The 17,349-nt window shown below is 39.6% G+C and overlaps 1 protein-coding gene across 17 annotated transcripts in view; it reads left to right on the top strand.

Moving 5' to 3' along the window:
• CCDC93 (CCC complex scaffolding subunit CCDC93) overlaps positions 1 to 17,349 on the top strand; it is a 113,498-nt gene that overhangs the window by 17,635 nt on the left and 78,514 nt on the right. For 9 of the 17 annotated variants that reach the window (XM_078327950.1, XM_078327949.1, XM_078327948.1 and 6 more), the window contains exons 5-7: positions 1,110 to 1,208; positions 1,985 to 2,041; positions 11,516 to 11,616. In XM_078327950.1, the coding sequence (XP_078184076.1) occupies positions 1,110 to 1,208; positions 1,985 to 2,041; positions 11,516 to 11,616 (257 nt within the window). Of the gene's footprint in view, positions 1 to 1,109; positions 1,209 to 1,984; positions 2,042 to 11,515; positions 11,617 to 12,195; positions 12,214 to 17,349 lie in introns of all 17 variants that reach the window. The other 8 variants (XM_078327947.1, XM_017973524.4, XM_017973523.4 and 5 more) reach the window with 1 other exon arrangement.

Raw genomic sequence — 17,349 nt, 5'->3', positions numbered from 1 at the left:
CATGCAGCACTGTGTTATGTGCCATGTGCCTGCTTTCCTAGGTGGCTAACCCTCACCAAGTGTGCTATGCTGTTGTGGAACACAACTACTGTCCAAAAACTGCTTTTGAGATGTAGTAGCTCTCTCTGGGGAGGGAGTGGAACCCCTCTGTGATGTTTTTCAGAGAAAAGAGAATGAATGAAGAGCTGGGGAGGAAAAGCAAAGGTTCTTTTTATACTTTACACCCTTACCCTCAGACTGGTTGGATCTTCTACAGATTTTAGTGGGGTAATGTTTTAATGATAATAACGAGTTTTAAATTGGGAGAAGTGAAGAGTAGCTGTTTCTGGGTATCAGCCTAACAAAGGTGGGAAACATTTCATAAAATCGTTTGTCCAGTCTTCCTTGTAGAATAGTCTCTAAGTTGTGACTCCCATCTTTGCAGCTTGCTAGCTGTGGATCCATGAGTAAGTTATATAGTCTCCCGGCATTTCAGGTTCTGTAAAACTCAGCCAGTACTATCTAAAGTTTTGAGGATTGAGAGAGAATGTTGTGAATGTCAGGATAAACCAGTGCCTTCAGCTGTGTACTCAGTATGCACCATTGTTGAATCTGAGTATTTTGGACATTTTTTCATCTGTCAAATGGGAAGTTACACTAGCATTTGCTGTGGTTCTCTCCCATTTCCCTGATCTGTGGTGTAAGGAGCACAGGAAAAGGATTTATATGAAGATCTGCCAGTAGGACCAGAAGTTGGGAGATAACTGTTTTGTGCTTCAGGTATTTACAAATCACTCTTCTACTTGTGATTTCATTTGCTCCCATGATAGCTCTGGGAGGTGAAAGGAACTGATACGCTTGTACAGAAAGGAAAACTGAGGCTCAGCGATATTACGTAAGGCTTTAAAGCTCCTGCATGAGTACTCAGCACTAGATCCTGCTGGATCTTAACATCTGGGATGTCCAGCTGGTTGCTTTTCCTATAGGGCAGCATGTGGTGATAGTTTCTTATCACCTGTTCAGTTCAGCTGTGCTGATTTGAGTTCATGAGTTGTGCCATGTCTGAATTGACCTTCACTGTAGTGGGATGTTGTCCTGAGCAACTCATGTCTTTTCACTTTCTTCCCTAGTGGCTGGTGAAACGAGCTATAGAAACAAAAGAAGAGATGGGTGACTATATCCGCTCCTACTCTGTATCCCAGTTCCAGAAGACTTATAGTCTCCCTGAGGTCAGTATTGTGATTTTCTCTTCTTGTCCCGCTGAGAACCAGAGTGCACACTTAGAGACTCCCCTGCAAAGAGCCGAGTAAGCTCAGGCTCCCCTATATTCCCACCTCCTACTTGGAATCCTTAGTGCCTCTTTTCACAGTCACTGAGTGCAAAGCTCTATAATTTTGTCATTTTCTCTGAGTTTTAGTGTTTGATCTAAAACTGTTTTATTAACTTAGTATTTGATCTAAAACTTGTTTTATTAACTTAAGAACAATGGTTGATTTTTGTATAAAGTTTTTTTGAGAGGCCACTTGTCCAGAATATCTCTATAGTAACAATTTAATAATAATAATAATTACCACAGTAATAGCTAATAGCCATCATGTATTTACTACATGCCAGTATCAACACATCTTATGGCCTTTATTCTTTAATCCTTACTGCCTCTGAGATAGGTGTTTTTATCTCTGTTTTACAGACAGAGAAACTGAGGCTTAGAGGTTAAGTAACTTTGAGGTGTCAGTGCTTAAGAGGATTTGAAATGAGAACTCTTGTTTTAAGCACTACTCCTTATGACCCCCTTTTTCTTGCTGACTGTGTAGGGAACTATGTTGGAGCCATCTTCAGGGTTCCTAGTTTTCTTATGGATAATATATTCCAATTTGTTAGAAAATTGAGACTTCTTCAGGCAAAGTAGTGATGAGAAGTCAGTTTATGAGGCAGATTCTGAGTGGTTCACTAGAGTTTTAATTTTCCCATGGGATTTGTTTAATTTCTCTGTTTTGTCTTGTAGGATGATGACTTCATAAAGAGAAAAGAAAAGGCCATCAAGACGGTTGTGGACCTCTCAGTAAGTTAGTTCCCTGGCTGTATTCTTCTGTCAGAGCCCTGCTTAGTCTCAGCCCTTTGATTTAAATCACAAAAGTGCTGCTCCTGAGGCTTTTGTCTGCAGGGGTTGCTTAGGAGTTAGACTCAGATGGCTGTGCTTCCCTGCTCAGGGCTAGGACACCAGCATGCACAGGTAGAACCTGACACACTACTGCTCTGTCTTCTTACTTCCAGTTTTAACGGAGAAATAGCCAAACATAGAGCCCTTTTTAGTTTATCCCAGTGGCAGGTGTAAACTTTGAATAGCTCTGAAGAGTAGGTGGTGAATAGAGATGATAACTTGAGGTTACTGCCCCCACCCCCATGATGGCTTTGCATAGACAGAATAGCCTCTGAGCTTTGTGTGGGAAGCTCTGGGAGGGCCTTTGTACCCATTCACAGGATATCTTAATCACGGCGAGTCTGCACATGTGTGCCCACTTTCCCAGCACGTGGGTTAGTGGAGCCTTTGACCATTTACAGAACACTGAACCTGAGCTGTGGAACCTCGTCAGCTGCACTCTCCACCCCCAGCCTTCCTACCTGAGCTGAGGGGAATAAAGCCTAGGTTCCTGTGTGCACATTCTCTCTCTTCTGAAAATAATTTATTTTGTTGTTTTGCATGCTTTTTACTTCATCTAAATTATATAGTTGGTTTTTAATAGTTGCATAGTTTCTTGTATTAATATGCCACCCAAATGAAATATCAGATGTACTTATACAGATGGCATGGGTTACATACCTGTGTCACTGTGAAGATTGATATTGTCTGGTGTTTGTGGCTTTGTGAACTGGCTGCAGAGTCTTTCCAGAAACAGAATTCCAAATTGGCTTATCCTATAAATAAATGTGTGGTCTACCAAGTTGTGGTATACCAAGGTGATTACTCTGAAAAGAACAATCTTGGTAATGAAAGAAACAAAAATCTCCTATGGAACAAAAGGTCTTGATCACTTTATCATTGTAATTTCTTTTTTTCTCAATTCCATTTTAGAAATGGAAGGGGTAGAAAACCTTTAAGAAAGTGACACTCCAAAGCCAGATACTGTTTTCAGATTTGGTGGCAGTATTAACAATAATAAGAAAGAATGATATGACCTCAGAGTAATTTTCTTTCCTGGTTGTGAAACAGGTATTCAGTTTAAAGCATCCTCAAAAGTTTTTAAAAAGGTTTATGGATGTAGGGGAATTAAATCAAGGTTGATTTTCTCCTTAATTTTACAACACAGAAGCAACCACTTTTAATTTTTGGATATATTTCTTCCATGTTTTTATTGTGCATTTTTAAACTGAATTGGAATTATACTTTAAAGATAATTTTGTGGTTTTTTTCACTTATCAATATAGAGTCTTTTGTATGCTATTAAGGATTCCTGCTGGCCAGGCATGGTGGCTCACACCTGTAATCCTAGCACTTTGGAAGGGTGAGGCGAGTAGGTCAGGAGTTCAAGACCAGTCTGGCCAACATGATGAAACCCCATCTCTATTAAAAATAGAAAAATCATTCAGGTGTAGTGGTTCACACCTGTAATCCTAGCTACTTGGGAGGCTGAGGCAGGAGAATCACTTGAACCTGGAAGGTGGAGGTTGCGGTGAGCCAAGATCGTGCCGCTGCACTCAAGCCTGGGTGACAGAGCAAGATGCATCTCCAAAAAAAAAAAAGCTAACTACACTTCTCATGGCAAGTAGTAACCGATTGGTTGGATAAGATATTGCTTTACCCTGTTTTAAATGTTACTTCATTTCTGGAACAATATGAAAACCAGGTGATAATCACATTATTTCTGAGGCAGGAAATTGCTAGGCCAGCAGCAGGACTGGAGGGGAAATTTTCTTTTTCCTGTAAATTCTGTACTGTTTGAATTTTATTCTAAATCTGTTTATTCAAAATAGTACATATTAAGGTTATTTATTTTTTTTGGTAGCAAAAGCCACATTCAAACATTAAAAAAAAATTTTTTTTTTTTTTGAGACGGAGTTTCGCTCTTGTTACCCAGGCTGGAGTGCAATGGCGCGATCTCGGCTCACCGCAACCTCCACCTCCTGGGTTCAGTCAATTCTCCTGCCTCAGCCTCCTGAGTAGCTGGGATTACAGGCATGCACCACCATGCCCAGCTAATTTTTGTATTTTTAGTAGAGACGGGGTTTCACCATGTTGACCAGGTTGGTCTCGATCTCTCGACCTCGTGATCCACCTGCCTCGGCCTCCCAAAGTGCTGGGATTACAGGCTTGAGCCACCGCGCCCGGCCACATTAAAAATTTTTAATGCTTAATCGAATATCTTCATTTGTAAATCTCACTCTGATCCCTGGGTAGAGAATGAGAAAATGGTATAGTGTTCAGCCCTATAGCTCGGAAGAAAAGGCCAATCATCCTAGTACTGAAAGTGGGCCTGGCATCTCTATGCCCATGGAATAGTTAAGGCCCCTAGAGTTACATTAATTTTTCTTTTCATTTTTAATGGAGTTTTTTTTTTTAATCCACTTCTGCTTGTAATGTGATTGCAGAGAATTAAGGAATATGTGATAATGACAAATACTTACATAGTGCCCAAACATTGTTCTGAGTGTTCATCTCGAATTTATCTAGTCCTCACAAGAATCCCATGAAGTAGCAGTTTGTTGTTGTTGTTTTTAACAAATGAGGAAACTGAAACACAGGTTATATATAAGTTGCCCAATGTCACAGTGGTGATGGTGGAGGCAGGACTCAAACCCAGTCTTGTAACTGTACTGCTGTGAGCTTCTAGATAAAATGCTGTTTGCCAGCTGATGAGAAAATAGTATCAGAATGAAGGAAAATGTGCCAGACTTGGTGGCTCATACCCATAATCCTAGCACTTTGGAGGCAGAGTTGGGCAGATCACTTGAGCCCAGGAGTTTGAGACCAGCCTGGCCAATATGGTGAAACCTCATCTCTGTAAAAAATGCTAAAATTAGCCAGGCATGGTGGCATGCACTTGTAGTCCCAGCTCCTCAGGAGGCTGAGGTGGGAGGATCACCTGAGCCTGGGGAGGTTGAGGCTGCCGTGAGCTGTGATTGTTTCACTGTACCCTAGCTTGGGTGGCAGAGTGAGACCCTGTCTCAAAAAAAAAAAAAGGAAATGGAAAAAAAATTGTGAGTCCCTGGTTATAATTTGTATTGTTTAGTTTATTTCCTTTTTCATTCATGAACTTACCCTCAGTTGATCAGCAATACATTTTCAGTAGGAATGATAAAGAATCTTTATGGATGGCTAAAGGCTGCCTTTGGGTTTTCTTTTTCTCATCTGCTGAAAATACGCCTCACTTCCAGGAGCTGTCTGCATAGGTTTCTCAGCTGAACTTCATCACCATTAACTTTCCTCCCTCCCTCTTGCCATTTCTGCAAGCCCTTCCTTAGCTGACTTGAAATGAGAATCCCAGAAGCTCTCAGAGACTCTAGGGCTGTGGTGCATATCCCTGACCTATTCTTGTGAGTCAGTACATAAAATTAAACCTCTTGAAATTTTATTTATTATCTTGCTTCTCAAGGAAAATTCCTCCCTTAGTAAATGAAAGGAAATCCTTAATTTTAAGTTGTGAATGGAAAATTAAGGACTAAAAAAATAAAGTCAAACACATAGGTTTTTAGACCCAGCCTTTTATAAAATGTAAGTTGTTAGACCCAGCCTTTTATAAAATATGTATGTAGCTGCTGTGTATTTATTAAGTGCCTACCATGTGCCCGGCATTTCGGTAGACATTTAACAAGCATTAGCTCCTTTATTCCTCATGAACACTTAAGGAGTTATATATTATTATTTCCATCTTACAAATCAGGAAATTGAAGCTCAGAAAGGTTAATAAATTCCCTGTGTAGTTGCAGAGCTAGGAAGAGGGAGCCAGATTTTGATATTGCACCTGACTCTAACACGACAGGTGTTGGCATTCCTCCACCTTTCTGGCTTTTCACCTGGTCTCTGCTTTTCTACATATTCCTGGCACCAGTTTTGCAGTACTATTGCTGACTTACTTCAGGGCCCTGGGATATTACTTATTTGGGTCCCAGAGACTCAGATGCATCCAAAGTGGTTGGGTTCTCTCCCACCACCTCTTCAGTTCCTATGGGAACATTGACTGTGACTTCTCATTTGAAGACCCTTTGCCCAGCCAAAGAATGGGTGCCAGGTGGGGACTGTCCTGTTGTTATCTTTTTGGTCAGCATGATGCCTTTGTGCCTCAACCAATAGTCTTTTACTTATTCTTGCTTAGACATAACATAAAACTGTTTAAATATTAAATCTTTAGCTGACTGTGTTTAGCCATCCTTAGAAGTGGCAACAGCATATATAAGCTTTATTTGGGTGATTCTTTGACAGGTTTGCTTACAGGATAAAGGAGTCCCTTGTACCATGAGACCATCCAGAAGCTTGGGTGCAGGGGCAACATCCACAGTGGGAGGAGAAAGGAAGTTCCCCAGATCGTAGAGGAAGCTCATCTTTCTTGGCGATGTTGCTGAGCATCACACAGGGGGTCTGTGGGTCAGAGGCCTATGAAGAGCCTTAGTGGCTTGAGGCCTTCATAGCCACAGGGCTTATCCTGTCTATGGTTAGAAAAATGCCAACAGTTTTGAAGGGTGGTGTTTTGAAGGGTTTGCAAAGTAGGCAGGGTCTAAATGACAAAACATAAACCTGATTACTTAGGCCATGTATAAAACATTTTGATAAGTAAAAGTTTGAGTTTGTCCTGGTCAGCTTTTGAGCCAATGGGTGTCAGTCTTCTGTGAAGAAGTCTACAACATAGGAGCCATCTTTCGCTCACTTATATAACACAACAATCTTATTCTTACCCACCGAGTCATACTGTTTAGTACAGACTCAAGGAGACCTGAGGTGGGACTTGTGCTGTACCTCAAAGAACAGAAGATGCATACTTACATAGCAGAGCTCATGTAAAAGAGAGTGGAAGAACAAGGGAGAGGGGTGTCACTGAAGAAAATTCTACAGAAATGATTGCCATCCATCCGCCTTTCATCATTCCTTCAGTCACTACCTAGGCACTTCATTTTTGTTGTTGTTCTTTTATTAATGTGAGAATTTTTAAGAAACATTGATTTGTCCCATTTGTAGTAACATTGTCTTACAAGATTTTTCAGGACATCTGTGGGGTCCCTTTAGGTAAAAGGCAGAATTACTGACAGGGCACATAAGCTAAGTAAGATAGATCTGTTGGAGTTGGGTTTGGGATGTGAGGATGAACTGTTAAGGTCAGCTTCCTGTTGAGTCGGGTGTGGGCTGGCCCACTGGAGCTTCTGAGTGTAGAATGCCAGCTTGGTGGTGGCTGTTTCACTGCCTGCTCCGCTATTTCAATAAAAAAGTTGTCTACAGTAATTGTGAGACACTGCCATGGTGCTGTGCTGTTCTGCCTCCCTTCCCTGCCTTGAGGAATGTGAACTCAGACTAATTTCTCTGACAGGTGAACCTGACTTGTAACCAGATCTGCAAAGTAGAGCTCTGACTCTCACAGTGCAGGAGTTCTCTACTTTGCAGAAGAGTCACCATAATTTTTTAACCCTGCATTGTGCCTTTTAGCGTCTGCAAAAATAAATATCAGAACCTAGATAAAGGGTGATGAAGGTAGAGGTATGAGATATTTTACAAAGTGCTTAAGTGTGTCAGTTCTGGAGTCATCCTGTTTTTATCACTTACTGCCTTTTTCGCCATCAGCAAGTTTTTTAACTTTTGTGTGCCTAAGTTAAACTATAGAAAGAAAACAAAGATAACTACCCTCATAGATGTGGGGATCAAATGAGCAGCACAGATACAGCAGAATGTGCCTGGCACATACCTACTATTCAGTAATTGATAACTATAACTATTGTTGTAGTTATCAACATGACAGTAATCTGTCATGATAAGTGACAGAAGGATAAATTGATTATATATTCCTTTTTAAGAGCACATTGTATAAAGCATGGCATATTTTTAATTAGTCTCAGGTTTTAAATTTTTGATGGAATTAATGTGGAATTAATAATTATCAAGTCAGTATCTTTACAGGTTTAAAAGAGCACGAAGGAAGAGATCCTAGGAGTGTCCTTCAATATCTGTTAGTACAACTTCATTTTACAGATACAGAAACTGAGGCCCATTGAGGGGAACTCCCTTTCCCAAGGTCATGCAGTTGATTAGTGGCAATGATGGGACTAGATATCAGCATTCCTGACACCTGTTGCTTTAAAGGGTGACTTAGCAATAGCTCCTTATAGTTGGCCTGTAAACCCCTGGCATTTAGGTTGTGTTACTTAAGCAGACCATTGCTGTGATCTATGTGGCAGCTTGAGATTGTAGAATGAGTCTTGTGAGAGGGCTAGCTGAAATGGCTAGTGGGTGGCTAGAATGGCAACACTGGGCAAGTTAGTGTCGGGGGCAAGCCTTGAAATGAGAAACCAGGTGACCTAGGGCCAGGCCTCATAATGTCCTATGGATCTTGTACAAACTATTCAGTGTCTGCTTCCTCAGTAGTAAAGCGAACAGTGTGTACCCTGTCTCTACTTCATAGTGTGGTTATAAAGTGTAAAAGAAAGGTGAGATGTATATGAAGTTTTATACTTTAACATGTGAGGAATAATTCACGAAAACCAACGTTGTCATTGTTTGGAAGAATAAAAGGTTCTTTTAGCTGTTGGTGTCCGTATGTTCTTGTTTTGGAGTTAGTACTTTTTTTTTTTTTTTTTTTTTTTTTTAGAAGAATCCAATTTCTTATCTTCGGTTATTGACTCTTTCAGTTGTAACTAAGGACAATAGAAGTGAAGCTCAAGCTGTAATAGTAGAGCTCAGTGGAAGCTAAACCAGGCACAGTAATCAATGCCACATAGTTTGATTATATTTTCTATCTCCCTGTAAATCTGTTTTATGTTATTTAGAGCTTCCGATTCATGTAGATACCAGCAGTAAACTGGGGAATATTTGTGGTAGGAATTTTTAAGAACAACCCTTTAGCATCATCTCAGGCCCTGTTCTATTTCCTTTTCCACAAAATCATTTTAGATTATATAGTGTGTGTTACAGAAATAATGTTTTTCTGTATGCTTGAAACTGTATATTAAAGTAAAATAGTAATAAAGTTAACTAGAATTATCCATGGGGAACATCCAATTAAAATAAAATGCCATTATCTGGAAAAGCCTGATGGTAATGCTCTTTGTGGCGATGTTCAGGTAATGATTAGATGCAATAAACCTGGGTAGTAGGGAAGACGAGGTGTGGGGAGGAGCAGCCCGAACACCTTACTGGCATAGCAGCTGCCTGCCTGCATCAAGAGCCCTGAGTAGTAGATACTACTAGGGTACTATTTGACAGCCGGCTTAGCAGTCAAGAAGGACATTTCATTTGGGGTAGAATGACAAACCACTTCATCTAGGGCTGAAGACCTGCATTTATTGATCACTTACAACATGCCGCATATATTGTTTAGGATATATATGTGTACATGTGTATAAGTTTAGAATATAACTCATGGTAAATTGATGGATATTTGCTTCTTTGTTTATAACGAAATCACACTGTAATAATTTGAAAATTCAGTGAAAGTTTCTAGTACATTTTGTCATAAATTCTCTTGAGGATAAACCCCCAAACACTTTTGTTAAAAAGCTGTATGTCTCTGAAGGGTTTGTATCCACTCTCCTTTTCTGGTATTAAACCTAAAAGAATTGAAATTTTCTTTGACCATTTAAGGTGGGGTTTTCGTTTGTTTGTTTTTTGTGCGGGGTGGGATTCTGGGTTAACATCTGTGAATGGTGAACTGGTTTCTGGCTCTGGGTGGTGGAAAGGTCTGGATGGGTAGTAACTGTAAAAAGCTTGTATTCTTTCTGGAAAACTTTATTAAAGAATAAGAAACACTTCAGTGTTTCCCTGCTTCTCAAGGCAAGACTCAATGTTATAAAAATGTCAGTTCTTCTCCAAATATTCTACAGGTGTGGTGTGATTCTAATGAAAACCCAACCGTTTTTTTTTTTGTAACAAACTTGACAAACTGACACTAGTATTCATTTGAAGAGAAAATGAGTAAGAATAGCTAGGAGATTTGGAAAAAGAACCGTGGAAACAAGGTGAAGAAACATAAAGCAGAAGGAATTGAAGACGGCAAAAAACTCTTAGATTCTTCCCGTTCACTATATTAAAAAGTCCAAATGGATTAAAAGGTTAAATGTAATCTGTAGGCTAAATATAGCTATAAAAGTAACATCTGAGAATTTTTATGTAATCTATGGAATAAGAAGTATGACAAAAATCTTGAACTATGAAGAAAATGATAAATTTGGCTGCATAAAAAATTAGAATGTCATGGGACCAAAAAGCACCAAATTGAAACAAAATCGACAATAAATTAGATGAAAGTTATTTGCTAAATAAAAGTCAAAGGACAATAAATTAGATGAAAGTTATTTGCTAAATAAAAGTCAAAGGACAATAAATTACATGAAAGTTATTTGCTAAATAAAAGTCAAAGGACCAATACTCAGTGGGTGAAAGTTATTTGCTACCTAAATAAAAGTCAAAGGATTAGTGCTCAGATTACATAACATGTTTACAAATTGGTTTTAAAAAAATGACAGTTTAAGAAAATGAAAGATTTGAACAAGATAAGTGGCAAATAAGCAAGATTTCTAGCCTCACTAATAATTTGGGGAAGCCTAATCAAAGCAGTGAAATATTTTTCACCCACGTGTCAAGGCTTGTGTATATTTTTTGTTGCCAAAGGTGTGATTAACAAATTGGTGGGCACACGAATCAGTACAGATTGTCTTTTGGCTCAACTTGGTAGCAGAAACACCCATCAAACTAGTGATTTCACTTGTCCTAGCAGTCTACTTATACAAGTATAAGTATTGTTTTTAATAAGAGCTTGGAAATAACCTAAATGTACCTCCATGAAAGTTAAATAAACTAGGAAACATCTATATTAAGAAATAGCACATCAGCTAGGCATGGTGGCTCACACCCTGTAATCCCAGCAGTTTAGGAGGCTGAGATGGGCAGATCACCTGAGGTCAGGAGTTTGAGAACAACCTGATCAACATGGTGAAACTCCGTCTCTACTAAAAATACAAAAATTAGTGGGTATGATGGTGCACACCTGTAATCCCAGCCACTTGGGAGGCTGAGGCAGGAGAATTGCTGGAACCCTAGAGGTGGAAGTTGCAGGGAGCTCATTGCATTCTAGCTTGGGCGATAGAGCAAGATTGCATCTCAAAACAAAGAAAAAAAGAAAGAAAAGAAATGGCACATCTATTTGAAAAGAATGAAGTAGACTCCTTGAAGGCCTGAGTGCCTTCTGTAGTCCTATAGCAGTGCCTTCTGTAGTCCTATAGCAGGGCTGTTGACATCCAGGCTATGCTAGGGAAAGAGCCCACTCCTACTTGCGGGAAGCATCCAGCAGCCAATTCAGAGAGCCTTCTCACACTTAGTAACTTGGCTGTCTCATCCACTTAGGAAGTGTACAAGCCCCGTCGGAAATACAAACGCCACCAGGGAGCAGAGGAGCTGCTTGATGAAGAATCTCGAATCCATGCTACGCTTTTGGAATATGGCAGGTAATGAGTGGGACCCAGTCTAGGTGTATTTTTTGTAAAACTATTTAAAAGAAAAGCTAATTTAACTTGCTTCGTTTGGATTAATTTGATTGGCTTCTACCTGATTGAGTTTCTACTTTCAGCCATGAGATTTCCAGTATCAGGGACTTTTCTCTGGTAAAGAATTATCTATTTCCATTGGTATCCTTTGTAATTCTTCTCTAGAAATATGCACCGGGCTCTGCCCTCATTTGGGAGTTGGGGTGTTCTAGGCATTTGCAGAGGCCAGGGTAGTCTGTCCTTCATGCCCCTGTTATTTATTGAAATCTTCAGGTAAATGAATGCAGTGAAAGCAGTTTCAGTGATTACACTGTAAGTGTTAGAATAATAATTTTGATTTCCAGTGAATATTCCTAACTAGGAAAATGAAGACTTTAGAAGTAGTTTTATCACTTTTTAAAAAATCTCTAGTTAAAAAAAAAATCTTATATTCTTAGTTTTTACTTTAAAAAAAATGCAAGGACATGCTTCTCCCCATTGAATTTTTTGGTTGGCACGGGGTATTAACCTTCCTTTGTGTCCTATGCATTCTCTTTTTAGGTTAACTGATACATTGATGTGAGTAAGTCTCCTTGTGCTTCCTTCCTTTGTGTTGGGAGAGGCTTCTGTGTGCTGCTCTGCCTCACAGCCCAACCCTTGTGGAGTGGCTGGAACTAACTGCACTGCCACTGGCATTTCCCTAAGTGAGCATCTGATGGCTTTGCATGCTCTCTAGGGTACTGGAGAGAACCATCGAGAAATTAGGCTTAATTATTCTAGTTTCCAAATGGAAGTGCATGCAATTGTTTTTGTTTAATTTTTTTCTTCCTAAGAAGAAAACCTTGTTTCTTTCAAAGGAAGTTGAAGTAGTTCTGGCCTTAGGCTGCGTGTAATGGCTGTCCCCAGATTTCACTAGTTACTGCTCTGAATTGAATGCCTCCTCCAAGTCAGGCATCACCAGGACTAGCTATGTAATGAAAATGCAGAGTACCTTGTTAGCAGTTATTAATGATAATTATTAAGAATTTAAAGACAGCAACAACAGCCAAGTGCAGGACCCTTCTAAGCATGGGGCACTGTGTGCTCAGGAAGCCAGCCCCGGAATCATGAGAGAGTATCTCTAGCCATGCCCAGCTGCAGTTGGGCAAGTGAGGCTTTAACTTGCTGATTTAGCCTCCCTGCCTGTCCTTGGGAGTGATTGATGCAGTTTGAGATGAGAGTCTGGCTTGTCTCTCTTTAGGAAAGGAAGCTAGACAGGTTTTCTGAGCGTAAGAAAGAGCGAGCAGTGTCTTGATACCAATTTTGGCTCCTGTTGGTACAGTCATGCTGACTTATTTCTAAGGCTGCGGTAGGCATTTTCCTGAAGGTGTTAGGTTTTGGGTTTTGGGGGGCAGGAGAGAGATGTTATTTTGTTTTATGTTTAGCTTTTTTGGCAAGGAGAGGGTAAGTTTGTGGTAGGTGGGGTAGTGGGTACTCAGGACATTCTGATAGTATATTTAGCTCATTCTCCTCTTTGAGACTAATAATAACATTCAGAAAGTTTAAAAAAATGACTAGCTTAATTAAGGTAATAAACTATTAAGAGGCTCAATATATATGTACCAATATAAATGCGACTAGTGTGGCTCAGGAACAGAATTTTGCTTTTAATTAAGTTCAATTTAAATTTTAAAATTTGTGCTTGATTTGGTTATTAGAAAATGTTTATCTTTGGAATAACCTGGGCATGTGAACCTACTAACCTAATTTAAAAAATTGTATGTGTGTCTTTCCTTACATTTCTTTTGTACTGTGCTATTCTAAATGTACATACATATATAATTTTGAGCAGTTTGTTCAATGTAGAAAACACTCAGTAAATGTTAACTACACGCTGCTGTCATTATTCTCCTTATTGTAATCATCATTATTAGCAGCAAGTTTTCAGTTTTTTTAATGCCCTCAGATGTGACCTTTTCTCCTTGTTCTTGTGTGCTTATGTATGAGTGCAGATGGGAAAGCTTACCCTTGGCCTTCTGAAGGTTCACTGAAAATAAACTGACAAAAGGTAGATTAACAGGAGAGAATGGCATACATAATTTATTATTGTGTGGGGGAAAACCACAGAAGTGTGACTACCCAGTAACCCAGTGATGTCCAGAGGCATGTATATCCTTCTTCACAGGGGAAAGGCAGATAGGGAAATATGGCAATTTGAGGGGTAGTAAATGATGTTTAGGGGAAATGAATCAGACCATGGTTAATAAATTACTCTTAGAAATTGAATGGGATGGAAATAGAGCATGGTTTGGGTTCTAGGTATCTTATTCAATTTTCAGTCTCTTGCTCTGTGGTAAATACTGAGATTTCAGGGAGGGGTTGGAAGACATTTGTTTCTTTAACAGGTCCTATCTTTATACAGATAAGAGAAAAAAGCCTATTCTAACATGTGCTGAACTTCAAATACCTTTAATTCAAGTTATTCAGCATATTGTGGTGCTATATTTTGGGGCAGCAGCCCATGGGCTCCTTGACTTATTACTCCTCACATAGCCATCTCTCTAGCCACAAATATGGGAAGTCTCACCCTCTGGCCCTTTTCTTCCTTGCCCCCATCTGGCCCTCTGCTGGCCCTGTGACTCACTTTGCTCCATCCTCCCTTTCTGTTTAACATGGCAGCATTCCTGACTTCCTCACCCACCCTCCACTGCAGTATGGCATCACAGCTTTAGGAGTCCAGATCCCCCTGCCAGTGTTTCTATTTTCTACCTTATCTTATCTCTTGTCAGAGGAAAAGTATTTTGACTTCTAGAGCAAGAAGGTCTGAAATCAGTGTTTCTTCTTTGGGGTTGAAGGTCACTAATCAGCCTTTCACCCACAGTGCCCTCTGGCTTTTAGGTCAGTATTCCAGAGAATGATCCAAGATGGCTGATCACTAACATCTCAGGATTGCAGCTCTCAGTGAAAGCGCAGAGAACAAGAGGACGCCACACTTTCAGACAAATTTTTTTGCTCACGGACCAGAAGATTCCCAGTGGAGGAGCCCCACGGGTTGCCAGCACGACTCTTGTGGTTGGCACAGCGGATTTGCCAGCACCTTGGTGCAGCAGCTCTTGGTGCAGAGTAAACGGGACTGGTTCCCCTTCTGACCAACGTTTGGAGCTCCGGGAAGGCAGAGTCACTTATTACGAACTCAAGAAGGAAGCCAGACTGGAGATACCTGGACAGAAAAGCACCATCAGTCTTAACGCAGCTGTTTTGGCTGACGCAGTGGGTTGCTCAGATTTCAGCCCTGGGAATTAACAACTTGGACGTCCACTCAGAGACCTAATTTGAAAGTTGGTAATTACAAAGACAACAGGTGGATAAATTTTCAATGATGGAAGAAACCAGCGTAAAAAGGCTGAGAATACTCAAAATCAGAATGCCTATCCCTCTAAAGAGGATCACAGTTCCTCATCAACAAGGGAACAAGGCTTGATGGAGAACGAATGCATTCCATTGACAGAATCAGGCTTCAGAAGGTGGATAATAAGAAACTTCTGTGAGTTAAAAGAACATGTTGTAGCCCAATGTAAAGAAACTAAGAACTTTGAAAAAAGGTTTGATGAAATCCTAATGAGATTTCTAGGATTTCTAAATCCTTTCTAAAGGAATATAAGTGAATTGATAGAACTGAAGAATACAATATGGGAACTCTGAGAAGTATGCACAGGTTTAAACACTTGAATTGTTCCAGCAGAAGAAATGATATCAGAGGTAGAAGTCCAACTTAATGAAATAAAACAAGAAGACAAGATTAGAGAAAAAAGGATAAAAAGGAATGAGCAAAGTCTCCAAGAAATATGGGACTATGTGAAAAGACCTAATTTACATTTGATAGGTGTACCTGAATGCGACGGAGAGAATAAATCCAAACTGGAAAATACTCTTCAGGATATTATTCAGGAAAACTTTCCCAACCTAGCAAAGCAGGACAATATTCAACCCCAGGTAATACAGAGAACACCACAAAGATATTCCTCAAGAAGAGCAACCCCAAGGCACATAATCGTTAGATTCACCAGGGTTGAAATGAATGAGAAAATACTAAGGGCAGCCAGAGAGAAAGGTCTGGTTACTCACAAAGGGAAGCCTATCAGACTTACAGCAGATCTCTCAGCAGAAACCCTACAAGCCAGAAGAGAGTGGGGGCCAATATTCAACATCCTTAAAGAACAGAACTTTCAGCCCAGAATTTCATATCCTGCCAAACTAAGCTTCACAATTGAAGGAAAAATAAAATCTTTTATGAACAAGCAAGTACTCAGAGATTTTATTACCACTAGGCCTGCTTTGCAAAAGCTTCTGAAAGAAGCGTTACACATAGAAAGGAACAACCAGTATTATCCTTTCTAAAAATATACCAAAAAGTAAAGAGCATCAACATAAAGAAGAATTTATATCAACGAATGGATAAAATAGCCAGTTAACATCAAATGGCAGTAACCCTAAATTTAAGTCGACTAAATCTCCCAGTCAAAAGATACAGCCAAAACCTAATGGTATGCTACATCCAGACCCGTTTCACATCCAAAGATACACAAAGACTCAAAACAAAGGGATGGAGAAAGACTTACCAACCAAATGGAGAGCATAAATAAATAAATAAATAAATAAATAAAAAGCAGGAGTTGCAATTCTCGCATCTGATAAAATAGATTTCAAAGCAACAAAGATATAGTGGTAAAAGGATCAGTGCAACAATAAGAGCTAACGACCCTAACACCCAGATACATAAGACCCATAAAGAGATTTAGACTCAATGAGACAGAAAATTGATGAGGACAACCAGGACTTGAACTCAGATCTGGAACAAGTAAACTTAATAAATATTTATAGAGCTCTTCATTTTAAATACACACACAAAAAAATTCTCCACTTTAAATACACAAAATATTAATCTGCTGTTATTAATACCCATTTTTAGAATAAAGCAATATTCCCGTCTCTCTCCCTCTTTTTCTTCCTCTTTCTTCCTCTCTTCACTCCCTTTTTTCTCTTTCTTTTCTTCTTTCCAAAAAAAAGTATGTTACTGCAAATATTTCATATAACTCTTCATGTGCATCTCTGCATATAAAAATAAATAAAAATACGTGCTTGATTTAGTTATTGGAAAATGTTTGTCTTTGGAATAACTTGGGCATGTGAAACTACTAACCTACTAATTTAAAAATTGTATGTGTGTCCTTTCTTATATTTCTTCTGTACTGTGCTATTCTAAATGTACATCCATGATTTAAAGACCAAGTCCTAGGTCTAAGCTCTGAGGAAGTGAACTGGATGATGGGAGGAGCTCTTTGGTGCTGACAGTGTGGATAGTAAGAGTTGTTGCATCAGAGCTAAAGAGGAAAGCAGGAGCCAATGGAAGCATGCGGCACTGCAGATCAGAGTGGCATTTGGGGGAAATGGGCAGGGCCAACAGGAAAAGAGGAAAGCGAGGCAGTAGTTAATAGGCAATTGTGGACAGAGCTTTGTCATGGAAACCTCACTACTGTGTGACATGGAGGAGGCCTTTAGAAAAATCATGTGGACTCTATTCATGCAATAATTGATTGAGTGCCTACTATGTGCCAGGCACTGAACTGCCAGGCAATGGCAGTATTGAAGTGAATTAAGCTGTACATGAATGTTTATAGTAGCACTGTAAATATGTTGTATAATATATTGCACAATTATGAATTTAGCAATTCATAA

This window comes from Callithrix jacchus, chromosome 6, assembly GCF_049354715.1.
Source record: "Callithrix jacchus isolate 240 chromosome 6, calJac240_pri, whole genome shotgun sequence".
NCBI classification, from domain to species: Eukaryota; Metazoa; Chordata; class Mammalia; order Primates; family Cebidae; genus Callithrix; species Callithrix jacchus.
Note: the sequence above shows the minus strand (reverse complement) of the source record. Positions and strands in the feature narration are given on the sequence as shown.